A 27,988-nucleotide genomic window follows, 5' to 3' on the forward strand; every position below is an offset into this window, starting at 1 on the left:
TATCTAATTCTTATTAAATTGAAGTAGAAAAACAATATAAAAAATAAAATTTGTTAAGATTTATAGCTTCACATTAAAAAAAAATTCTAACTTAGAATGCCTAGTATAAAAGAACTCATAATATTTTGTCAGTTTTAATCAAAATCAGTTTTTAATCACAGCAAGTGAAATTTTTTCAGTTCGAAAATGTGAAGCTTAATTTGGCAGGCCAAACCAGAGGATTTTCCAAAACTATGCTGTTAGATTTAATAGTTTTAAAAAAAATTAGTATTTTTTAAACAAAATTATGATTATGAATCAGAATATTTTATATTATGAATCAGAAGAAAAGTTTTTTAGCATGTTCTCAGATATTTCTAAATAGATTTATACGTTCCTTTTGAATTTATACGAACATAGTTATAATATATTTGTTATTTTTTTAATAATTTATACTGTCAAATGCAAATAATGACGTAGAGAAATTGTATAATAAATCTATGGCACACTCTCTTTAAATTGCAAATAAAGTAAAAAGACAAAATTGTTTTTCTCGATCAAAAGCTATACCATACACACGAAAAAAATCGAAATACTGTAATATTACGTTTATTTCCTGGCATTTCAAATTTTAATGAGCTATTCTTGCATTTAACTACAGTAAATTTTCATTTCTTAGTATAAAAAAGTCCAATTTTTCCATCACTTTCTCGTGTATTTTCACAGGCTCATACACGTTTTCTTTGAATACATACATACATATAATGTACATACGATTTTTTTCAATGACTAACCCATATACATGCATCGNTATATATATATATATATATATATATATATATATATTGTATGATGAGTGTGTGACAATAACAAACAATAAAAACTTATGTAAACAGCTGCAGACTTTAAATTCTTCCCTTAAAAACTCTAAACTTTAGACTTTTAATTACAAAAGCATTAAGTATATTTAAATTGTATAGAAAGTTTATTTAAAATGTTTGTTAAGTTTATTTAAATGCATATTGAATTTTATTTAAAGAATTATTACAGTTGATACAAAGCCCTAACATGAAACCCAGTATTATAGCATTTCCTAAAATTTTACTAAGTTAGTTTCAAACATTCTAGACATGACCTTTTGATACTAGATACACCCTAACTTGATACACAGCACCCTAACAAGACTCAACCTGTAACTCCCTTTTTCAGAGATTTTTCTTTTAAAAGTCATGACAGAAATTCCAAATAATATTTACCCCTGTCAGGGGACGAGGATAGTAACAGAACTGCTACACCTCTCTCCAAATTTATACAACGCATGAGAGGACGCTCAGTCGCAATGGATTTAGCGTTAACCCTGATGAGCATACACGCAACACGTCCAAAAAGAGAGAAGGTCTCCGCACGAGTAGGAGTGAAAAATACCATAAGTGAAAAGTCCGATCCTTTAATAATCCAAATGTAGTGGCATCTTTCGTATTAACTCCACTGCGCAGTTTAGTAGCACGAGCTTAGTAACATCATTCGTGTTTAACCCCCTGCTGCTTATATTCGTGATGTCGAAATACTAAGTTGATCGGTGCTGAGACTTCTAAGAGATGTTGATACACGCTGGCTTGGTTAGCAGGTAGGATAGAACTCATCCCCAGATTTTCACTGGTGGTGTGAGCAACGCTTTTACTATTACGCCACCAAAACTAGATATTCTGACTTTCAACTATTGAAGATTTTGCTAAACTATCTGTTAAATTTGAAATTCTAAACCAGACTACAACAGCTAATACATTAGAATTTGGTATACATTAACCAATACATTAACAGCTAATACATTAGCTAATACATTAAAATAAATATATTTTGTATTATTATGAAAACAATTCAAAAACTGATCTTAAAATTAATTGCAATTTTTGCACTCACATCTAAAGCTTGAACTGAATGACTAAAATATAGCAAACGAATAATGAAGTCGTTAATATAAGCCTACTACAATCCGGATAAATAATTCAAATAAAACTACTTTATATTAATCTATAAAATCATTAACTGTCATTACCAAAAATAAAATCATTTACCAGAGAAACGAATTGAAACGTTTATTTTTGGGTTTACAAAACATCCTTCCCATTTCTTTGAGAATACGCCATTGTTTACTCCGGAATCTGCAAGAAAGAATTCGTTGGGTTTTTTTGTAACATCCAGTACTTTTTGAAGAAATCCATTTGGACCGCTATCTTCATCCTCCAACTGTATTGTTGAAGAACTTGTCACAGAGCAGGTTGCATAATCTGAAATATTTAATTTTTAGCATTAATTCAAATACTAGTTGAAATGTTTGATCCTTTAATTTGATCTAAAAATACTATTCTAATCATTTTATCCCTCTCCTATTCTAATCAACCACATTTTTATTCTAAGTTGCACTATACATGAATTTTTTTAACGAATGAAATCTCAAGGCAGAAACAAAAGGTAAACAATGTTTCTTTTCATTTATTTATATAAATATTTTTAAATATTTATTTGCATCTCTTAATGTACACTGCACCAAAAAAAAAACGGACAACCCTGAATAATTTTTGATCTAATGATCGGGTCTTCGCGTTTTAGGACTCAGTCTTAAAGGTTTAAGAGAGTGATCTCAAATACGCTAATTGATAAGTGCTGACGATATTTTTGTTACGAAATCAGATACAAAAACGTACTTTCTCTGAGTAAATATACCCTTTTTTTCTTCTGATAAGGATTTTTGATCCTCAAAATGTAGGGGTAGTCGCAAATCTGGGAAATATGGTCCCAATCGTACGATCAGGAGAGTGGTCTAAATTTGAACACCTTAATGTTAATTTTACTCTTTTCGTATTTCACCATATCTCGAGAATTTTTTAAACGAATTGAAAACATTTTGCCCACAAGTATAAAATTCGTTTATCCATAGGAAATTTCATGAAAAAAAAACTTTTAGTAAATAATTATTATTTTTTATTATTTTATTTAATAATAGTCGAAAAAAACGATAGGAAATTTTTTACGTCATTTCAAAATGTGTAATTTTACATAACAAAATGCAAAATTTGAACAAAATCAGTCGAATGGTTCCCGAGAAATCAAATTTTAAGCATTCGACGTCCCTAAAATTAGATTTCTCAGGAACTATTCGACCGATTTTGCCACGTAAAATTACATACTTTAAAAAGACGTAAAAATTAATACCTTACAATTCAAAATTTTTTCGACTGTTATTAAATAATATATTGAAAATAATAAATATTTACTAAATTTTGATTTTTGCGCGGAATTATCTTTGGATAAACGAGTATTATAATTATGAGCAAAAATGTTTCTATTCGTTTGAAAAATTCTCGAAATATGGCGAAATACGCAAAAAGTAAAATTAAAATTAAGGGTTCCAAACTTTCGATTTCTCTCTTGACCAAACTATGGGACCATATTTTTCAAATTGCGGCTACCTCCGATATTTTGAAGATCAGAAATCTGAATCTGTGGAGGAAAAAAATATGTTTATTCAAAGAAAGTACGTATTTGTGTTTGATTTCGAAACTTAAAATATCGTCTGCACTTATTAATTAGTATATTTGAGGTCACCCCTTTGTCCCATTGAGATTTAATCCTTGAACGCGAAGATCCAATCATTAGATCAAAAGTTAATCAGGGGGGTTTGTTTCTTTTTTTTTTTTTTTTTTTTTTTTTTTTTTTTTTTTTTTTTTTTTTTTTTTTTTGCATACGGTACATAGTTTTAGCTTAGTTTTGCACATGGATTCTAAAAATATATAATAAAAGCCGTTATTACAGAATTTCCCGTTGTCAGTTTAGTGTGGTTATATAGAATTATAAGATTAGTGTGGGTATGGAGCATATTAAATTCAATCAGGGTTATACCTTCATTTGCTATGAAACTGGAAACATTTGGCAAGTAGTGGTGCTCACATTTAACTTCATTTCTGTGAAATTAAAATACATTTATTTCTCGTTAGTGTGGTTCTATTAAGTTCGAAGTTTAGTGTGGGCGTTGAGTATATCATATCCAATCAGGGTTATACTTTCACTTGCTATAAAAATATTTCTCAGTAGAATGCTCGTATTTTAATACATTACTGAGTAATTAAATTAAGTTAAAAATTATAGAATGACTGGTTTTAACTTGCTCAATACTATTTCCGTAAACAATAAAAAAACTTATCATTTAAAAATGTATATACAAATGTAAAATTCTAAGAAATAATTTCTTGATGAGTGGTATTAGTGATCTAAATTTCTTACCATTATCTGGGAAATTTATGAGAAGATGCTGTTTGTCATGAACTACGTATTTGACATGTCTTCCTGGTGCAAAAATCTCCAAACTTTCCCGTTTTCCTGCTTCATCCTTATAATGGCGAAGTTCTACTGTTAATTGTTTGTTTGGAAAGTTGAGTCGAGTATCAGCAGAAAAAGTAGGAGGAAAACTTGGAAGAGGATCATCTAAATAAATTTATTTTAAAATAAATTTTAAAGAATATTATGCATTTTAACAAAATGTACATAAATTCAAAACTATGTATTATGTTAACTCATTATAGCCCGACCACAAAAATACATTGTTTAAAATTCCGAGCCGCGTGGCACCAAAAATCGGTATTCATTTGCTGGCTACATAAAATGGAGCTTGCACGAAAAGTAAGTACTTTGAAGAAGCAAAACACCGATTTTTATTCTTCCTTTTTTTAATAAAAGTAGGGGAAAATTTCACTATTATTAAGTATTTTCAAAGAGCTCAAATTGCAAGCCAAGTTTGCTATTTGCCGTAAAACTTATTACCGGAAGTAGATTATTTTATGACATACCTCTAACCATTTTATACAATCAACCAAATTTAAAAATTCAGCATAAAAGAAAGGAACTCTAATTAATGCAAATAAATTATTTGCCTACCTAAATGTGTAGATACTTGCGATAACAAAAACGTTTCGAACAAATGTAGGTATGTGTAGTATATATTCCGAATGTAGGTATATATTCTGTTTTTAATATGGCAACATCTAACAAAAAAAATATTTGTATACTTATTAATAGAAGTTAAAAATCGTTGTTTAAATGCGAAGAAAGAGAAACGCATTAGTTACTGCGTTATAGTAATGCGAAAAAGGTATGGTCAAAACTACCAGAATATCGTAAAATTTACCATGTTTTCTGGTTCATTGAGAAAACCAAAAAGGACGGCAATTATTACCGCAACACTTCAGTAATGACAATCGGTAAAATTATAAATAAAATTTGATTATATTACAGAGCTGTTTTCTAGCAAATATGATAAAATTTGGAAAGGCTAACCATTTACTTATAAATTATTTATATAGCCTCAAAAACAGAAGAACACAATATAGGCATAATCATAATAAATTCATAAATACCATTACATTAAACTAAACAAAATAACAAGATGATATAAAGTCAAAGTATACCAAAAATATCAAAGTTATACAGTTTTGAGAATTTTAAAAAACATTTTTGGAATTATCATTCTCCTACTTTGACCTTGTAAAAAAAAGAAGGATTTTAAAAAAAACTATTAAAAGTATGCTTGAAATGAAGAATGAAAACGTTAAAAAATTAAAATTATAATTATGATCATTATTTATTCCAAAAATGGGAATCAGAGTGGAAAGTCTACGTATGTTTGACTTGTTGTTTCAAAAATTATATATACTTTTACGCAGTAGTGTGGGCTGAATTTTTTCCCTTTTTTTTAAACGCTAAAGGGCGAAAAACTTGTGTCTACGTTAAAAAAGTTAAATGTAAAAAGTGTTCTCTTCCTTACATCTGACAGCAGCACACCGAACTTAAACTTTAAGAAAATATGTGGTTTTAATTAGTTTACTAATCTGTGAAAAATAAATTATTCAAAAACAAGTCATTTTATAATCATCCTATAGTTAAACGTATTATTTTATTTATTTATTTAACTTTTCGATAATTTTTATACTAAAATATGATACAGTTATTTGTTTTGAATGGTATAAAAAATCATAAAAACTGTATATATTTTGTGAAAATTTAAGCTTGACGTGCTATTGTATAGTTCGCAAAAACTAATAAATGGGCCACCCTAAATAACTTTTGATCTAATAATCGCATCTTCACGTTCTAGAACTCAATTTTAATGGTTGAGCTGGTGATCTCAAAAATGCATATTACTTAGTACAGTTACGAAATTAGACACAAAAACATACTTTGAATAAACGTACCTTTTTTTTTTCTTTTTTGATGAATTATGATTTCTGTCCCTCAGATTATAAGAGGTAACCGCAATCTGGGAAATAGGGTACCAATAGTTTGGTCAGGACAGCGGTCCAAGATTTGGACCACTTCATGTTAATTTTACTTTTTGCTTAATTCAATATATCTCGGGTACTCGAGCAAATTCAAAAAATTTTGCACACTAGTATAAAGCTTTATCCAAAAGTCTTTATCCAAAACACACTAGGCTTTATCCAAAGATAATTCCATGCAAAGTATAACTGTTAGTAATTGTTTTGTTATTTAATTTAATTAGACTCGAACAAATTTTGAGTTGCAAAGTATTCTTTACATCATTTTAAGGCATGTAATTTTGCATGGCAAAGTAGAAAATTTGAGCAAAATTGGTCAAATAGTTCCAGAAAATTTCGCTCTAACTATTCGTCCGAATTTACTCAAATATGGTATTTTGCCATGTGGAATAACGTTCTGTAAAATGATGTAAAAATTGCATACCTTACAACTCATTTTTCTACAAGTATTAAATAAATTAATAAATAAACCAATCAATAATAATAAATATTTCCTAAAAGTTAGATTTTGCATGGAATTATCTTTGGGTAAGTGAGTTTTACAGTTGGGTGCAAAAATTTTTCAATTCTCTTCAGAAATTCTCGAGATTAGTTTAATTACGCAAAAAGTAAAATTAGTAGTAAGGGTCCCAAACTATGAACTACTCTCCTATACAAACTATTGAGACCATATTTTCAGGATTGCGGCTACTCCTTATAATTCGGGAGTCAGAAATCATAATCCATCAAAAAAAGTTACTTTTATTCAGAAAAAGTACGTTTTTGTATCTGATTTCGTAAGTTAAAATATCGTCAGCACTAATTAATTAGCTTATTTGAAATTACCCTTTCGAACTTTTAGGAGTGAGTCCTAGAACGTGAAGATCCGATCATTAGATCAAAAATTATTTCGGGTTTCACTTTTCTATTTTTTTTTCTTCCTTTTCGTGCACTGCATATAGCGAGGAAAATGACAAGCTGGGCAAATAAGTCGTCGAATCTATTAATTACGATAAAACATCTATTTCTGAATCTATTCTAATGTAATTTTCAGCAATAATTATTAGATAACAATAAATTAACATAAAATTACGATAATTTTTAATTTGTACCAGCTCTGAGACGCATTGAAAGGAATTTTGAAATAGGAAGACACTCCCAGCGACTACGATTAAATTTACTATTACAATTATGATTACTTTTTTGTCAAATTTTTACTGCAAAAAAGGTAAAGTCAAAATTACGGGATGAAACTCAACTTAAATATGTGGCATTTCACTGTTATTAGCCACTTTTTTTTTGTTTATAGATAGTATGATACTACAAAAATAAGCTAATATGTGTGAACTTTTAAAAGTTGTTGCGAAATTGAATAATTCCATTACATTCATGTGGACGATTTATGTGTATAAACTATTTCCATAATTATACTAATTTGAAAATGTTTGTTACTAGCTGTGTTATGCATTCCTATTTTTAACATTTTCATATTGGAAATGCGAAATATAGTGGTAGTAAATTTTGACTTACTTGTTCCACTTTTAGGACATATAAATGATGGCAGAGTATCAGTAAATTCTGGATCCGTCTCACATTCTATCAAGGCTAAGACAGCAAGCAACGATAAAGCAAAAAGAAATACACCTAAAAATAAAACCTTTAATTAAATTACGAATACATAAAATATAATATCCGTAATTATTATTATTATCATCATTATTATTATATCATTTTATAACCATTGTTGAGCAGCCGACGCAATTTTTGGGTTCACGATTACTAATGCTCAACTCCGCCTTGTAATTTTGAGGCCAATCCAGAAGGCAAGAGAACTCTTGGATCAAGTATTGGTGGAAATTTGTCTCCGAGGAGGACTTTTTGATGAAATTAACCAGCATCTGCGTTGCGTGGAGAGGAAAACCACGAAAACCTCCCACGCTTACCAAGGAGACTCCAACCCATGATCCGTCTACCACCAAAATTATTTTACGTCAGCACTGTGGGGGGCAGGCCGGGTGCGGAATTCGTATTCACTTCTGTTCTACTAAGATTAGTTTTAATGTTCATATCTTTGCTGTGCATATGATTGATTAACATGTTTGTTACATGTACATCCAGAATTATGATGTTTTTTCTTGACCGGAATTGTTATTATCATATAATGCAATAATTTAACTAAAATTGCTTCGTACGCTTTTCTTCATACATTTTAAACGTTAAATACAAGAGAAATGAACTCATAGTAATTGTTTTTGCACATCAAAGTAAAATTACATCAAAGCTATATAACAATCCCATTAAAAGAGCATTAAAATAATCCCATTATTTCTCAAAAAATAGCTAAATTACTATGAAGATCGAAGCAAAAGCCTTGTTTAGTAGTTTGGACATTTAAAAATAATTTAAACAAAATAATAATTTTTAAAAATAACTAATTTGCTTTCGGGAGAAAAAATAATAACATTCATTATTAACCAGGAGAAATAGAGAAACTAAATTATATCTTTTTCAAAATAAAACTAATTTTTTGAAAATGAAAAACGTAGATAAAAAAAAGAGCTATAAAATATCAAATCAAGAAAAATGCCTTAAATTTAAAAAAAAAAAATCTGATTTCTATGCACATTAGTTGCGTTTTCAAACAATCGAGTATGTTTTCAAATGCTCGTATAGGAACAGGAAATTATTTAGATTACTTATTTATTTAATTTATTTTATCTTAACTTTTAAAGAAAAATTAATTTTCATTAAAAAAAATTGCAAAAATCAAACTCTCATTTAGGATTAATCTTCAATTCTTTGCTTTTAATGAGGTCATAATTTTTCTAATATTCCACTGTTTCATAAGAACATAATTAAAAAGTAATAGAATGAAAACTAATTAAAACACCAGTTCTATACTTTAATCATTAAATACTTCTAACCGACAATTAAAAAATATAAAAATGAAATCATCAGTTTCTCACAACGCTACTTAACATTCAACGCTAAGTCAATTATTTCGCGATTACTATTTAAAAGGACAAAATAACTTCTATTTTTACCATACTTTTTTACCTTACGTGCGTCTTTTGATCCTTGAAATAACACAAAAAAGTATATTGCTCATTTGAAATTATTGATGTAGAATTATGTAGAATTTTATTTACAGTTGAAATGCCAAAGAAGTAGTTATAATATTGAAACTTTAATGTGTTACTTTTAAAGTTTTTTTTTAAGTCAAAGATTTGAAAAGAAAGTTTCATTTATTCCTCATGCGCACATCAAGCTAATTATAATAGCAGTTATGTTATGGATTGGGAGACATACGTCAACTGCACTCTCGAAAAATCGGTTCAAATTGGAACCATTTTAGTGCTACCTTGAAATATAATAGTATAGTTTGAAGCCTTAAAGAGGTGTCAAGTTCTACCTTAAAAATCAAATCTGCAATCAAGTTTAAGATGGTAAGTTTAGCTTGATAATATGAATCAAGTTAGCGTAGTATTATGGATTTAGGAAATTTTCGCAACGGTACATTATGGTTTAAATTTGAATATTATGGTTAAACGCGCACTGGTGTAGTAATTTAAAATTTAATAGTGAAAAATGAGCTGAATATTATGCCAGTCAAGATTTAGATTTGATTCCCTATATAGATTCGTTTATATTTGCTAATTAATAAATTGGTAATTAGTATTAAAAAATATTACTTAAAGTGCTCGACTTCAAGCACAGGCCATCGGGCTATCACAGCGGGGGTGCCATCCTCTCTTCAGAGGATCAAAATTGTGATGGAATGTCTTCGGATCATTCTCAAGGATATTTCCCAGACCGTCGCCAATAGCCCATTGTGCAGCTCTAGTGCGACGTAAATAAACTACAACAACTACAACACAAGTAATCCCGAGCACGTGTCTGACAAAGGATAATATAGCAAATATGACAGGCTAGAATACTTTGCGGGAAGTTTCTCACGGTATTTCATATTTCCTTAAAAGAAGAATTATTATGATAATTATTTCATTCTTTAACCTAAAATTAAAGCTGAGATGCCGGCTGTGAATACTAATAATGAGAATGGGATTAGTTGTATATAATGAATTCAGAAAGAGAATTTAGACAACGAAATAACAACGATTTGCTAAAGCTCTTTATGATGATACTGTTTAGATTTTAAGCTGCTGAATTTAAATATGACCACTTAGACCACCTAGAGTGTTTTTATTTTAATCCCAAGAACTCAAAAAGTAATTCTAATCCATAAAATAATTATTTATGAAAAAATATTGCCTACAGCTTACCTAGAAAAAGAATGTCTCAGTGAGGAATTCCTTACTCCTGCTAAACGATATTGTTATTCTGTTTGTGGCACTATAAACAGTAACTGTCGAACGAAAAATGTACTATATACTAGCATTTATTTTACATATTTGATGGGAAGGATCGTGAAGGGCATTATACGCAGTTACAAGAAAAGAGCCCCTAACTTGCCGATCTGCTGATCAATACAATATGTTTTTCAATTAATTTTATAGCCAAGCCTGACAATACTAAGTTATTTTATTGATCCAAAGGCATCAATTTAGAATCGTATTTTATGCTAATTAGCTTCATTTTCATGCAACTGGTATTATATAATAATAGTGGTGTTATAAAAAATTAAATTTGGGTTATAATTATTTTTCCTTTTTTTTCTTTAAACCAATTAAATTTTATTTTAACAAAACGCGCGCAAAATAACCATTCACCATGCCAAGAAAATTTTCGTGCCTCCTTTCAGCACTCCTACTTTTCTTTATTATTCACATCGGTTTGACGCAGAATATTTTTTATTATTTTATTAAGATAAAATATGATATTTATCTAAGTAATTACTAAATAAAATTTTAATTAAAATAAGTTTTTTACATTTTTTGTTAAAAAAAAAAAATGGGATTTTAACTGCCTTCGTATTGAGAAAAAAAGTATTATCAAAACTAAAAGACTATAGTAAAATTTACCGTCTTAAAAACTTTATGGGTACACCCAAAATCTCGAAAGTTTTAGCAATAATTTTGGTAAAACTAGCAATAAAATATGGTTTTATAATATGAGTGAAAATTTGGAAAATATGGTAATTTTATCATACCTTAGAGCGTGACATAGAAATCCTTAATCGGTTATATTTACTTTTCAGTTCAGTTTGAAAAACAGAATTTCCGGCAAATCGTTAACATATGAACGAAAAAATAACCGAAATAATGGTTTAAATAGCGTCTATATAGGCTTTATTAGCCAGAATTATGGTCTTTTTTATCAGAAATGTCATTACCATACAGTAAGGTAATTTTGCCAGAATGTTCTGAGCAGTATAAAAAAGCCGATTCCAGCACACAGGCGGAGCAGGCGGAGGTCGAGTTGAGTTGAGTTGTTTCCCCCTGCTGTTGAGTTGAGTTGTTCACCTCCTGGTTTATTTTTGGTTTCGGTTTCCGAAATTTCTGACATCCGGTGGCAACACCTTGTTTACTTTTGGTTTCGGTTTCCAAAATTTTTAACTTCCGGTGGCAGCACCAGATTTAGTTTCGGTTTTTAAAAAAGTAGCATATCACCTATTTCTGCCTGCTTGAACTTCTTATTTTAGTTTTAGTTTTGATTTCAGTATTATTTCTAAGCGATGGCAACACTCATTAATTTAGATTTGTTATTAAAAGATGGCAACACTCAATCTGTTTACAAACTAAGCAGGAGGAGCAGTTTCGGTTTCCAAACAAATTTGTTCCATACTCGTGGCTTCATCTAGTGAGTAAAACAATTATTAATTTTTGCACATTATAGATGTGTGATACTCGGGGCGCTATCTAGGTTTAAAAGTCATAATTATACATAATTTAAAAAAAAATAAATGTTTAAAAATAATATTTGGTATTAAAAAAAAATTTCGACTTGGGATTTGAACCAGCGACCTCCAGGGCAAAATGCTTCCATTGGATACTGATTTGTCAGGCACGCTAACCAGTATCCAATGGACGCATACAAAACGAATGGAAACTTACGGTTTTAAAACAAATTTAAAGTCGCAGACGGTTATAGATAAAAACTTAGTTTCATGTTTTCTTATTCTTGAAATGGTAATGCCAATATTTAAATTAAAATAATTTCTACTTTCAAGATTTTTATTTATTTCATTTCTTAGCAGTGGCAACACCTTCATTATTGTGGTGAGTTACTCAAAAGAGTCATGAAATTGTTGAAGGTGGAGCAGGCGGTGGAAAAAATAGAATGAAATATGAATGAATTTTACTTAAGAATTTTTTTCCAAATATTAAACTTTATATAAAAAGAAAATTTTGAAGATAAATTTTGAAGATGACAAAGACAAAAAGTTTTAATTAATAAAGTAACATTTATTTTTAAAGTTTCACCCAAGCACTTCTGCGAGCATACATTATAGGTTTCTTAACAATTTTATTTTTATTATACAATTTTTTATTTACATCTAAATGTGCTGGTAATTGAGCATCATTTAATGTTTTTAAAAATACATTTCTCCCCATTGGAGCTGATCTTCTATTTCGTAAAAAGTCGTTTATAAGATTTACTATATTACTTCCAGGAACAGCTTTATCTTCATGAATAATTTCACCTTTAGTGTTCCAAAGAATTTCATTACTTTGAAAAATTTATACATATCTTTAGCTTTTTCTTGAAATCGAGCTGGAACTACATTTAGAATTTTTTCTTCCAAGTCTTCTGTTTCTCTTTTGATATTTGAAGAGCCCTCTTCTGCAGATGCAACTGCAGAATTCTCTGTATTTGGAATTTCCTGCTGATTCGTTTGGGGTTCTGGTTTATCGGGTTTGCACTTGTAAATACAGAGCTGTTTTCTCGTGATCAGCTAAATATTTGTTCTGTAGAATGTTTATCATTTGTTGATCCAACTCCGATAAGTGTTCTTGAATTTGAACCCCCGTCTTCCGGAACTAGCACAAATTTCATACTGTGCTCCATGAATTAAAGAACTGATAACTGATATAGCAGCAGGTAATAAAATTGATAAAAAAATCCTTCCCCCTTTTGAATGAGAATTTTCTTTTTTTATATAAGGGTGTTTTTTTTTGTTTGAAAGTTTTCGCAAGCACTCTTTAAAAGGAGACAGAAAATATTTTTGAGTTTTTGTCAGGGGTACGTTTCCACACAACACGTTCAACACACACTCACACAAAGTTTTTATCTCACTTTTTGAGCACCTTTTCACGAGAGATTTTGAATTTTTAGTTTTAGAAATTAACTTTAAGAGCTGTAAAGTTTGATCAGTGCACACTGACATCTTGTAATCAAATGAATGATGCAATTTCTATTCGAGTCTATTTATTATTTCTGCAAAAAACTTTCACTTTAGTAAGTGCGCATCTTTTAAAATTGGGAGGATGAAAAGAACAAAAGTTTGAATTTATAACTTGATCAATCTTTGGACAGCCAATATTTTCTAAATTTTAACATTTTTTCCCCATTAAAATTTTTCCTTTCTCTAACCCTTGAACATAAATATGTGTGAACATATCGAACAAAAATGTTAAGATGGTTCGCATTTTATAATATGGTATTTATCCTCCATTCCATTCTATCAAATGTATATATTTTGTTACCCATTTATATTGAAATTTCTGCTGACGAGTAAGTTGTTCGGAAGTGCAAGGCGGTAGAAAATGAAAGATACCGCTGATGGAATTGCTATTTATGGACTGAAATGCAAGTTCTTTTATGATATAGTGTCCCGAAGGTAGTTGAAATCCCTCGAAATCTATAACGACAGCAGACATGTTGCTTGTTCAAAATCATCTGTTTTAATAAAGTTATCGCGGTTGATATACGTAAAAAGTATCTCCGGGAAACATACCAGTACGCATGCGCATAGATTCATCAGTTTCCGATTTTAAATCAATTAGTAAATAACCATATGGTTTTGAAGTAGCATCTGCGTAACATTCTTGAAAAAACTTTAGTTTACTAGGATATAATTGGCGTCCTAAATGTATAATTTGTGATTGATCTCTCCTATTTTTGAACAACACGAGATAATAAGCATTTAGAGATATTTCTCTAATTTCCTTTCCTTTGTGAAAAATATTATGCAACACAAATATTTTACTTAAATTGATGTGATGAGAAAATTTAGTAAATAATTTAGTTAATTTCGGATCGTTTCCTAACTCACTCATCAGATCGTCAATGATAATCAATGCATCTGAATAGTGATTCAAATTTGATGGTATACAATCATGAAAGGTAACATTAGGAATTTCATCATATAATTTTTGATAAATACCATAGCACCAAATTATTTCTTTCGGGAAGGGTTTAATCATTTTATTTTCTATTAGTTTTTTAATATAATGGGTTTTACCGCTTCCTGATGGATCTGAGACGATCATCGAGAAATCGTGACCTAATTTAAGAGCATCCATCGCAAAACTAATTCTTTTCTCTTATAACAAAACCATTTATGTGAGAATATTGCATTATTAAATGTTTAAACAAATAATTTTATAACAAAATTTTTAATTAAAAAAATAGCAATAAAATATTTTTCCCTCAGAAATTCATTTATTTGTATTTTGTATAATCTAAAATTGAAAATTAATGTTTGATTTTGAAGTATTTACTCGATAATAATTATTAATCATTATTCTCTCTCCCGTTGCTTACTTTAAAGCTTAGAAACATGCTTTGACAAGATAAAATTGAGTGTATGATTAATGTCCATATGATGAATCAAAGTACAATGCATGTCCTGACTGTTATCAGTCAACTACATAACACTGCACAGGTAGACCAAGCTATTACGTGTTGTGAAGGTGAGTAAAGGTGAGAATATAGTTGAAAAACTAGTTCCTTGAATGGTGATAACGTATAATACCATTCATTAATGTATCCCTCATAGAAAATTCTTTAGTTATGATAAAATAGGTTGCAGTTAAGGTGGTTTACTTCCAAATGACTTTTAAGATAGCCAATCCAAGTCGTTGTGTGGAGCATACGTACTGCGCATGATCGTCACAAATTTGCTGAAGATAAAATTTGTTTGTCGGTGTAGTAATCACAACGTTGTGTTGATTTTAAGGCTTCAACATGTTTACTTGCAACATTTGTGAGAAGTGTTTTAATACGAACTACAATTTAAAACGGCACACCTTACAAGTACATGAGAAAAAAAATGCGCATTCATGTACTGACTGCTCTAAAAAGTTTGCTCGTAAAAGTGATCTACTAAGACACAGAGACTCTGTGCATTCTACTGAGAAAATTTCATGTAAAATGTGTGCTACAGAATTCAGCAGAAAAGACAATTTAGATCATCACTTAAAAAATGGAAATTGTCGAAGAAAATTGGAAAAGCAGAATAAGAAAAGAAAGCGAGATGATGATAATGAACCCAACAAAAAGATGGTGATTCTAAACAATCAACAAGGTGGTGCAGTGCCTTCATTCACCGAGCCCTCAACATCTGGATTTCCAATATTAGCCGAACCTTCAACATCTGCAGGACTCCCAACCTTTGCTGGACCTTCAACATCTACCATTGCTCCTACATCTGCAGAAAACTTGGATAGAACCAAATTGTCACGAACAAAAGAAACAAAAAGTGCTTTCAAAAAGGCCTATAGAGAATTCACTCTAAAAAATTATGATAGAGAGATCGGTATTCCAGAGTTTTTAAGAAGTAAAAAGGATGAAACTACTGAAATATTTCTATCTGAACTTCAAAAACATGAATCACTGAAAGTGAGATTGTTAATATTTTGTATCTATCAAAAAGTAAGTGATGACTTCGTCAAGCAAATAAAAAATGTCGAGTTCAAGACAGCAAACAAACCTGTTTTCGCCTCTACAAATAAAAGTGAATTATATGAAGAATTAACAAATAAACTTATTCTAGAAAGTGAGGATTTCCAGGAAAAAGACTCAGGCTGGACGCTGGGAGAAATTATTGAACTCGAAATCCACACTAATAAATTTACTCCTCTAAGAGGTTCAACTTTTGTGGAATTACCTGAAAAAATTCGTATGACAAATGCTGTAATTAATGTTAAAAATAGCGACACTTGTTGCTTCAAATGGTCCATTTTAGCAGCTGTATTTCCTGCAGATCGCAACCCAAATCGTGTATCAAATTACGAAGATCTTGAAAAAAATTTGAACTTTGAAGGAATAAATTTTCCTACCCCTCTAAGTGATGTTAAAAAATTTTCAAAAAATAATAACATCTCTATTAATGTCTATTCCTTTGACAAAGAACTGAACATTTTTCCCTTACTCGTCAGTGAAGTTAGTGAAACTGTACACATTGACTTATTACTTGTGCCAACTAAACATGAATTTGGACATTATTGCCTCATCAAAAATCTTTCCAGGCTTGTGTCAAAACAATATTCAAATCACGGACATAAAGTTTTCATATGTAAAAGGTGCTTAGTGTTTTTCAACTCAGAGGATTCTCTTATAAAACACAAAGAACTGTGTGACAAAAATTGTCCAGCAAGAGTCGTAATGCCATCTGAAGAAAGTAAGTACATTAAATTTAAAAATTTTCAGCATGTTTTAAAAGTTCCTTTCACTGTTTATGCAGATTTTGAATGCTTAACTTTGAAAACCGACTCTTGTTCTCGAAATCCGAATCTTTCTTCATCAACTATCTATCAGAAACACGCACCTTTTAGCTTTTGCTATTATATATGCTATGATGGTGGCTTTTATAAACCTCCTGTTATATACAGAGGGGAAGATGCCTCTAAAGTATTTGTAGAAAGTATAAAAAATGAAGCTCTCGAAATCGAAAAAATCTACAGAAATCCTAAACCTTTAAAACCTTTGAATGAAATTGAACAAAAACTTTTTGATGATGCTAAGAACTGTTACGCATGTTCTGAACCTTTTTCTTTCGAAAATAAAAAAGTTCGTGATCATAATCACGTTACTCAAAATTTTAACGGTGCGTGTTGCAATAGATGTAACCTTCTAATGAGAGTACCAAATTTTTTACCAGTTTTCTTTCATAATTTGGCAGGTTACGACGCTCATATATTTGTAAAGGAGTTAGGATATGATAATTTCCCCATTTTTTTAATACCTAATAACGAAGAGAGATACATTTCCTTTTCAAAAACAATTTCTAAAAATTTTCACATTCGCTTTATTGATACATTAAAGTTCATGCCGGCAAGTCTCGATAGTTTAATATCTACTTTAAGTAAAAATGAATTTAAACATATGAACATTAATTTTCCATCTAATAAAATTGATTTACTTCTTAGAAAAGGAATTTTTCCATATGATTATTTTGATGATTTTAAAAAATGCAATGAAACTAGTTTACCATCACGCGATAACTTTTACAATAAACTTAATGAGGAAGAAATAAATGAGGATGATTATAGACATGCCTTAAATGTTTTCCAAACATTTAATTTAATAACACTAGGTGACTATTGTGATTTATATGTTAAAACAGATGTACTTTTATTAGCAGATTTATTTGAAAATTTTCGAAACATTTGCTTAAAAACTTATAATTTGGATCCGTGTTGGTATTACACAGCTCCCGCTCTTTCCTGGGATGCAATGTTATTTCATTCAAAAATAACTTTAGAATTAATAACGGATTATGATATGATTTTATTCATTGAAAAGGGTATTAGGGGAGGAATAAGCCAATGTTGTAACCGATATTCAAAAGCTAATAATAAGTACATGGATACTTTTAATCCTAATGAACAATCTAAATTTTTAATATATCTAGATGCAAATAACCTCTATGGTTTTGCGATGAGCCAGAGCTTGCCTTTGAATAAATTTTCATGGTGCAGCACAGATATAGATGTAGAAAAAATTCCGGATGATTCAAAAATCGGTTATATATTAGAGGTTGACCTGAATTATCCCGATGAGCTACATGATCATCATTCTGATTTCCCAGTCGCACCTGAAAACAAACCACCACCTAACTGTAGATTACCACGCCTCTTAACCACTCTAGAGCCAAAACTTAAATATGTTATATATTATAAGAATTTGAAACTGTACTTGAAATTAGGGCTGAAATTAACTAAAATACATAGAGTTTTACAATTTAATCAATCACCATGGCTCCAGAGTTATATAGATTTTAACACTAAATTAAGAACCAATTCTAAAACAGATTTCCATAAAGACTTTTATAAACTGATGAACAACAGCATTTTTGGAAAAACAATGGAAAATATAAGGCGTCGAGTAAATATTAGATTGTGCACATCCAGCAAACAAGTAAGCAAACTCATTGCAAAACCAAATTTTGAGCACAGAACAATTTTTTCTGAAAATTTAATGGCTGTGCATATGAAAAAAACAAAAATTCATTTTTCTAAACCTATTCAAATAGGCATGGTTATTCTAGAAGCATCCAAAATTCTTATGTATTCTTTCCATTACGAAACGATGAAAGAAACGTACGGATCAAACATTCGACTGATGTACACGGATACAGATTCCTTTATTTATGAGGTACAAACTTCGGATATGTATGCAGACATAAAAAATAACATTAACTTATATGATACATCCGACTATGACATAAATAACATTTACAACATACCACTAATAAATAAAAAAGTCCTCGGAAAGATGAAAGATGAGAACAAGGGTCGGATAATGTCCGAATTCATTGGATTAAAATCAAAAATGTATGCCTACAAAACTGAAGAAAAAACAGAAAAGCGATTGAAAGGAATTAAAAAACAAACCCTCAAAAATAAAATAACATTTCACGATTATTTTGATTGCTTATTTAGCAAAAAAAATCTTTATGCAGAAATGAATTTTATTCGTTCTAAACACCATAACATTCATTCTGTGCATCAAAATAAACTTGCTTTATCTTTTAACGACGAAAAGAGGCATATTTTGGAAGATGGCATTACGACTCTTGCTCATGGACACTACAAATTAAGAAATGAAGAAATAACTGATGAGTAATTTTGCCTTGAATTCATGAAGAAGAAAAACCTATGAATGTTTCTATATCTATACATATGTTACATATTTCTTATATTTTGATAAATTAGTTTAATGATTACATAGTTTTATGTATGTCTCAAATAAAAAATGATGTGTGATTTGTTATGAATGAAAATTTGTTTGTTTTTTAATCGATTTCTCTCTATTCCTACATCATAAGTAGATGGCGTATTTCATGCTACAGGTGAAGTAAAAGTTTATTTTTATTTAGGAAATAAACTTTAAATTTAACTTAAGGCAACTGCATAATTTTTTTCTCAGATTTTGCTACTATGATAATGTTTCTCAAATAAAGTATTGTTTTTCTTCTTTTTATTATTCTCAATGCATTAATGAGATAGTGGTTTGAGCTACTATGACATCTTCAGAACATTTTAAAAAATAAAAATCTTAATTTATTTTGGGTATTAAAAATTTTTATTCATTTCAACTACATTTTTTATTCATTTATACGTTTAAAATATAATTTTTTTAAATAGTATCCAGAATCATTTCTAATTAACTATAACGCTATTTAATTTCTTTTATTTATTTCATTCTATGTAAAAACATTCATTCATATTTCATTTTAATTTTTCCACCGCCTGCTCCGCCTTCCACAATTTCATGACTCTTTTGAGTAACCCACCACAATAATGAAGGTGCTGCCACTGCTAAGAAATGAAATAAATAAAAATCTTGCAAGTGGAAATTATTTTAATTTAATTATTGGCATTGCCATTTCAAGAATAAGAATACATGAAACTAAGTTTTTATCCATAACCGTCAGCGAGTTTAAATTTATTTTAAGACCGTAAGTTTCCTTTCGTTTTGTATGCGTCCATTGGATACTGGTTAGCGTGCCTGACAAATCAGTATCCAATGGAAGCATTTTGTCCTGGAGGTTGCTGGTTCAAATCCCAAGTCGAAAAAGAAAATAATTTTATTACCAAATATTATTTTTAAACATTTATTATTTTTAAATTATGTATAATTATGACTTTTTAACCTAGATAGCGCCACGAGTATCACACATCTATAATGTGCAAAAATTAATAATTGTTTTAATCACTAGATGGAGCTACGAGTATGGAACGAATTTGTTTGGAAACCGAAACTGCTCCGCCTGCTTAGTTTGTAAACAGATTGAGTGTTGCCATCTTTTAATAACAAATCTAAATTAATGAGTGTTGCCATCGCTTAGAAATGATACTGAAATCAAAACTAAAACTAAAAAAAGAAGTTCAAGCAGGCAGAAATAGGTGATATGCTACTTTTTTAAAAACCGAAACTAAATCTGGTGCTGCCACCGGAAGTTAAAAATTTTGGAAACTGAAACCAAAACTAAACAAGGTGTTGCCACCGGATGTTATAAATTTCGGAAACCGAAACCAAAACTAAACCAGGAGGTGAACAACTCAACTCAGCAGCAGGAGGGAAATAACTCAACTCGGCCTCCGCCTGAGCCGCCTGCTCCGCCTGTGTGCTGGAATCGGCTTTTTTATACTGCTGTTCTCAGTGCGGAAATCAAGTTAATTTTGCTTTTTTATTTCTATGAATTCCCTAAAAAGTTTTTAATCTTTTTTAATTCCATGAATATGTGATTGAATTTGGTAATCTATGTCTTGAAAATAACTGTCTGAAGCGTTTAGTTTTTTTTCTAATTTTATTAAAATCACCATCAACTTTAGAAGCTTTCGAAGAATTTTGGTAATATTTTCCCGAGCAAAAGCTTGCAAACTGGGTTTGTGGAATTTCCAGGATCGTTTTCTAGCGTAATTTGATGCTAAAAATATTTCTAGAGCATGAATTTGAAATGCTGCATTTCCCAATAAAAAGGGGGATCAATAGACAATACAGAAATCTATTTAAAACTTCTGTACTGTCGAGTATTCTCTAATGTAGAAAAAATATAATAATGGTAAGAGACTTATTTGTTTTATACTTTAATTTTTTTTTCTAATTTTCTCATATTGATTCCAGAATTGAGTAAATTAAAAATCCTCAAATATTTATACAGATAAATTTGTCTTACTAATTCTTGAAACAAACGAACTTTTTGATAAGTAATAACCGCTAGATTATATTCAAGGAAAACTGCTTGATAAGAAGTGATTATGTTCTATGACATGAATAAATAACAATTACAGAAATAAACTTCAGGATAACGCCTTTTATTTTAATGCCAACCTTGTTCATACATGCAGATAACGTAACATGTATCGATAAGACAACTTAAAGATAGCACATTTATGCGCTTTGTTTCATGAAATAAATATCAATTATCAACTGTCAAAAAGAAAAGGTATTATTAAAGGTCACTTAAATACAATAATAGATAGAATACCCAGTAGGCTGACTAGCTGTTGAAAATAAACATATAATAAGATCCAGAAAAGCATTTTCACTGTAAATGTTTAAAAAATAAAATGTACGGCACAAAGGAATTTATTATATAGTTTAAAATGAATAGTTTAATAATTTAGTATGAAAGTAAATGAATAATTAACTTTATCCTTCTTATCTTTAGAATGTCATATCCTGGAACTGCCCAGTTAAGTACCAGAGCAAAGTCACGACTGTTGAAGATTTAATGAATAAAATTTACTAAATTCCAATTAATAAATACATTTCTGTAAAAATACTGGCAGAAAACAAGAATCTCTGATAAACTAAGTTCTTACTTGATAATATAAAAACTTCATTTGCTTAAAAAAGTATGCAGATTGTAATAGAAAACGACATGTAAGCTGTCAAAAAAATAAAAATCGCAATAATACTAATTATGAACAAAGGAGATTACTTCATTTCGGTTACCCACATATTTTTTTTTTTAATTTAAATCTAGTTCAATTCAAAAAAAGAACATGTTTATTTAAAGAGGCTATATAAGTACTATAATACTACTTATACATTTAAAAATATATTTCTGAAATAATATCGTTGAGAGTTGTTGCAATTTAATATGGTGATTATGTAATTCAACCACCATTTTTTATACTTGCTTACTCTATAATTTTATATAACATAAACGGAAATGTAATTTAAAAAGCCTTTCAAAGTTAGCCATGAGCCTGAACGACATTATCTCACAATGTAGCATTTGTGTTTAAGGCAATCTAATAATTAAAGGATAATTTTCATGTCCCAAAGGCTAGGGCTCGTATCTCAGTGTGGCATTACGATATAAAGAATTACGATACGAGTTCGGATTACGATATAAAGAAATCCATTCATTATGGTAATTAGCTATTTGCATTTCGCTAAAAGAAATTATAATTATGATTTTTTGGTGTTTATACTCCAATAGGTTAGTTTTCTGTTCACAATAAAATAAATAAATGAAAACACAGAGCACTCTTTTAAGGTCATTTGAAACTGACTGAAACGCATTCTCAATCCTTGCAAGTTATCTCAGAAATGGAAATGAAAAGATTTAATTATGACTGTACTTTATTACCTTATAAAGAGTTTTGAAGCATTTTTAGGACAATTATAATTGCCTTGTGCAATACGAATGTAACAAAATAGATTAATTATCTGAATATTTCTGAGATCATTAGCTGTAATTCACTAAATTTTCAAAACTCTTTCATAATTCCTAATAACACATATTTCATATACATATTTCAAAACTACAGGACGGCATAGAAGTCTGATATCGAATAGTTCAACACTGTAAGAAATTTTTGTGTACCTTAGCACCAAAAATGGTGGAAACTGACTTCCTGAGAAATATTTGGCACCATTCCTCCACGTTCTTGAGAAAATGAATTTTAAAAAAGTCGTATATTTAAGTTTCAATTTCTCATAACATTTTCGACCTATTAGTTTCAAGCTTTGTATTTTGACATATAAAATTACAATCATTAAAATTGTGGGAAAATTCTTATAATTAAATATTATTAAATAAAATGAAAATAATAAGTAATTATTAAAAATTATTTTTTGTATGAAATTATCTTTTGATAAGCGATTTTTATAATTATGAGGCCCGATGGCACAACGGTAGCACGTTTGACCCCTGATCAGAAGGTAGAGCGTTGAAATCACGTCAGGGTCAAAAAATCAAATTTTTACTGGACAGGAGACCGAGTGGTTAGCGTGCCTGACTGTGAGGCCAATGGTTGTGGGCTCGAATCCCGCTCAGGGTATGGATGTTTCTCCCTCTTTCTCTCTCTGTTGTGTGAATATCGCCTACCCTTTAAAAACGGGTATCCGTGGCAGTATGGCGTGAGTAATGTTGCTCACCTCCGTGACTTAGTTCACAGGTGCCCACTGGGTAATAATAAATGAGCAACACTTCCGGCATCTTCCGAAGTGAAGAACAAAAGTTTAGTGCCTGCCGTAAATTTAAAAAAAAAAATTATAATTAGTTGCAAAATGTTTTCGGTTCCCTTAAATAATTCCTAACATATGGCTTAATATGCAAAAAGTATATTTAACATAAAGGGGTTTAAGCTTTGCAAATTACAAGGACCATATTTCCCAAATTGCGGCTACCCCCTATATTTTGAGAGTCAGAAAACCAAATCCATTAAAAAAAATATTGTGTTTGTTTAGAGAAAGTAATTTTTGCGTCTGATATCCTAACTTGAAATATCATCTGCATTAAATAATTAACATATTTGAGATCACTCTCTCGAACCACTAATATTGAGTCTTAATACGAGAAGATCCGAAATACGAGATAATAAATGAGCAACACTTCCTGTATCTTCCGAAGTGAAGAACGAAAGTTTAGTGCCTGCGCCGTAAATTTTTTAAAAAGAAAACTTTTATAATTAGTTGCAAAATGTTTTCGATTCCCTTAAATAATTCGTAACATATGGCGTAATGTGCAAAAAGTGTATTTAACATAAAAGGGTTTAAACTTTGGAGCTCTCCCTTTACCAAATTATGAGGACCATATTTTCCAAATTGCGGCTACCTCCTATATTTTGAGAGTCAGAAAAACAAATCCTTTTAAGAAAATATATTGTGTTTGTTTAGAGAAAGTAATTTTTGCGTCTAATATCCTAACTTGAAATATCATCTGCATTAAATAATTAACATATTTGAGATCACTCTCTCGAACCACTAATATTGAGTCTTAATACGAGAAGATCCGAGATACGAGATAATAAATGAGCAACACTTCCTGCATCTTCCGAAGTGAAGAACGAAAGTTTAGTGCCTGCGCCGTAAATTTTTTAAAAAGAAAACTTTTATAATTAGTTGCAAAATGTTTTCGATTCCCTTAAATAATTCGTAAGATATGGCTTAATATACAGAAAGTATATTTCACATAAAGGGGTTTAAACTTTGGAACTCTCCCTTTACCAAATTATGAGGACCATATTTCCCAAATTGCGGCTACCCCCTATATTTTGAGAGTCAGAAAATCAAATCCATTAAAGAAAAATTATCGTGTTTGTTTAGAGAAAGTAATTTTTGTGTCTGATATCCTAACTTGAAATATCATCTGCATTAAATAATTAACATATTTGAGATCACTCCCTCGAACCACTAATATTGAGTCTTAATACGAGAAGATCCGAAATACGAGATAATAAATGAGCAACACTTCCTGTATCTTCCGAAGTGAAGAACGAAAGTTTAGTGCCTGCGCCGTAAATTTTTTTAAAAAAAACTTTTATAATTAGTTGCAAAATGTTTTCGATTCCCTTAAATAATTCGTAACATATGGCGTAATATGCAAAAAGTATATTTAACATAAAAGGGTTTAAACTTTGGAACTCTCCCTTTACCAAATTATGAGGACCATATTTTCCAAATTGCGGCTACCTCCTATATTTTGAGAGTCAGAAAACCAAATCCTTTTAAAAAAATATATTGTGTTTGTTTAGAGAAAGTAATTTTTGCGTCTAATATCCTAACTTGAAATATCATCTGCATTAAATAATTAACATATTTGAGATCACTCTCTCGAACCACTAATATTGAGTCTTAATACGAGAAGATCCGATCTTTAGATCAAAAGTTATTTAAAACGATCCAATTTTTTTGCGCACACTTTACAATAATCAAGTTTTTAATTACGTGAGAAATTACTTTACGAATTTTTGCTGAAGAATAAACTTACATTAAGTGCATTATAGCATCAAATATAAAATTTATTGCAAACATTCGATTATTAATTGAACTGAAGTAAACTAGTTTTGATATTAATAATAAAAAAATTAGTTTATAAAATCCCAATTATTGTATCATAATTGTTAAAACATCAAAGAGATTCTAATATGAAATAAACGTGCAATCTTTTCCAAATATATGCAAACATTTTCACCAAATTTTATAAAACTATTTACTTACTTCTCGTTTTAAAGAAATTCCCCATTTTCTGCTATTCTTGAATAAAGAAGAAGGAAGAGATGACGAGTTGCACTAATTGCTGAACAGAAAATGCACTTCGAATATATCTGACGCCCCTTCCCAGGTGATTAAGGGAGTGACATAAAACAACTGAAATTCTAATCACTTATCGCACTTTATCTTAGTATTGTATAAAACACTGATTTTAATTTAAAGATCACTATTTCTATTGTAAGAAGTGTAAAAAAAGATAACATTCAGTGCAATCACTTCTGGGATCAATAAAAAATATCAAGGTATTTTTCAGAGGATAAGCTACTTGTTTGTTATGTTATTTTTAGCAGCAATGCAAAGAAAAAAAAACGTTGAAAGTTTCGAATTATCAGAAATAATTAAAATGCTCGAGTTTTTTTTTTCTCTCTTTTTTAGGTAATATTTAGAAAAACAGTTTCAGTGAACTAGACAGCAATTAGACAACAACGAAATAATAATTGTTAAAACAATAAAAAATAAAAGTGTCATTATTATTTGTGATTTTTCTTGCGCAATCTGAAAGCCTTGTTTATTTGTTTATAAAACAATTTTAAGACAATATCCTGAAACTTAAATCCGAAATGCTTTAATCTCAGCTATGGCACTTAAAAGATGTATTTGACTTTTCATTAAAATATTAAAATTTGTTTTCAACCTGTTTACAATTGAAGGAATTCTTTATTCGATGTCTTATTCTCGCTATTGCATTAATAAAAAAATGTAGCAAATTTTATTTGAGAACACAGAAGATAATAAAATGAAAGACTATAAAATGAATGGTGAAAAATAACACAAAGTTTAAAATGATTTTCTTTAACGAATACATTGAGTTTTGAACAAAACTAATCATTATGTAACAGATACCAAAATCACTTAGAAACAGCCAAACTCTTTTATTGAGAGTCCTTATTTAACGAGAATTCAATATTTAATACAAGATTTAATGAAGATATGATTAATAAATGATCAGTTTAATGCTAAAAAAACAATTTTTTATAAACGTCACTTAAATTTATTGAGGAATTTACCTAAATACAGGAAAGTTAATTTATGTAAGTTACTAGAAAAAAAACTTCTGAGTGTTTGTAAAATTTAAATTTTTTGGAAAGTAGTTAAGAAAAAACTTTAGTTCAATTTGTATGAAATTTGTAAACACGTAAGTAATAAAGAGAAATACTGTAAGATTCTTCATCTGTATTGTCATTTGTATTGTCCTCTGTATTGTCGTTAACTATTACGTGGCAACAGATAATTGAAGCAATAAAGAAAACAATGGATTACAAATTTTCAAAATCAAAAGTATTAATGCTAGAAATATCATTATTACTAATATAATCCAAAACTTCAACATTACTATTTATAGCAATATTTTTCTCTTTTTTAATTTTAAATAAAATAATTTTTAGAAAATTAAAAAACTTTTTACTAAAATCAGAATTCTAACAATTAGTACCACACGCAATAAACCTAAATTTAACTGGACTTTTACTAAAAAAAGCTTCTGAGTGTTTGTAAAATTTAAATTTTTTGGAAAATATTTGAAAGAAACTTTTAGTTCAATTTGTATGAAATTTGTAAACACCTAAGCAATAAAAAGTAATACTGTAAAATTCTTCATCTGTATTGTCATTTGTATTGCCATCTGTATTGTCGCGAACTATTACGTGGCAACAGATAAATAAGAAGCGGCATACAGTTTTCGCTATAACTAATAGAATAAGGATTTAATGTTTCTGTTGCACAAATGTTTGCCTGGATTTTCCTAAAGAAATGTTTCTATGATCTGCTTTTGATCTGCATCATTTGAATGATCTACTTTTCATTTTTCATATTGTATTCCTTTTATCAGCCTATTTATGATGATGGATAAGCACAATGTTCCTAGATCTTCAATTTATTTCGATACTGTTGAAAAATAAAGAAAAACTTCTGAAAGCCTTTAATGAGCAAAAATATGTTCATAAACGCTTTTCCTTTTTCATATTGCATTCCTTTTATCAACCTACATGGATATATGTAGGTTGATAAAAGACACAATGTTCCCAGGTCTTCAATTTGTTTCGATACTATTGAAAAATAAAGAAACACTTCTGAAAGACTTTAATGAACAAAAATATGTTCATAAACGCTTTTCATTTTTCATATTGTATTCCTTTTATCAACCTTTATTTATGATGATGGATAAACACAATGTTCCCAGATCTTCAATTTATTTCGATACTATTGAAAAATAAAGAAACACTTCTGAAAGCCTCTAATGAACAAAAATATGTTCATAAACGCTTGAAAAAGTCCCAGATAGAAGATGTGGACTAGTCTTTAATAAAATAGGTTCAAGCTCGACATAACGTTATTTTTGC

The 27,988-nt window shown here is 29.5% G+C and overlaps 2 protein-coding genes across 3 annotated transcripts in view; one reads left to right on the forward strand and one right to left on the reverse strand.

Annotated features, from left to right (window-relative positions):
• LOC107448563 (uncharacterized) overlaps positions 1-25,814 on the reverse strand; it is a 181,557-nt gene extending 155,743 nt beyond the window's left edge. The window contains exons 1-4 of one of the 2 annotated variants that reach the window (XM_043048708.2): positions 25,596-25,795; positions 7,818-7,931; positions 4,261-4,461; positions 2,055-2,267 (exon numbers count right to left, since the gene is read on the reverse strand). In XM_043048708.2, the coding sequence (XP_042904642.1) occupies positions 2,055-2,267; positions 4,261-4,461; positions 7,818-7,931; positions 25,596-25,620 (553 nt within the window). In that variant the 5' untranslated portion in view covers positions 25,621-25,795. Of the gene's footprint in view, positions 1-2,054; positions 2,268-4,260; positions 4,462-7,817; positions 7,932-25,595 lie in introns of both variants that reach the window. The other variant, XM_043048709.2, reaches the window with a different exon arrangement.
• LOC110282522 (uncharacterized) lies at positions 15,244-19,481 on the forward strand. Its single transcript, XM_021146099.3, has one exon. The coding sequence runs from the start codon at positions 15,378-15,380 to the stop codon at positions 19,257-19,259; it is 3,882 nt and encodes a 1,293-aa protein (XP_021001758.2). The 5' UTR covers positions 15,244-15,377; the 3' UTR covers positions 19,260-19,481.
• Positions 25,815-27,988: the final 2,174 nt, after the last annotated feature.

Source organism: Parasteatoda tepidariorum, chromosome X1 (genome assembly GCF_043381705.1).
Source record: "Parasteatoda tepidariorum isolate YZ-2023 chromosome X1, CAS_Ptep_4.0, whole genome shotgun sequence".
NCBI lineage: Eukaryota > Metazoa > Arthropoda > Arachnida > Araneae > Theridiidae > Parasteatoda > Parasteatoda tepidariorum.

Bases quoted from the DNA above. Each gene is read 5' to 3' on its own strand.
- LOC110282522 (XM_021146099.3), top strand. From the start codon at position 15,378: ATGTTTACTTGCAACATTTGTGAGAAGTGTTTTAATACGAACTACAAT.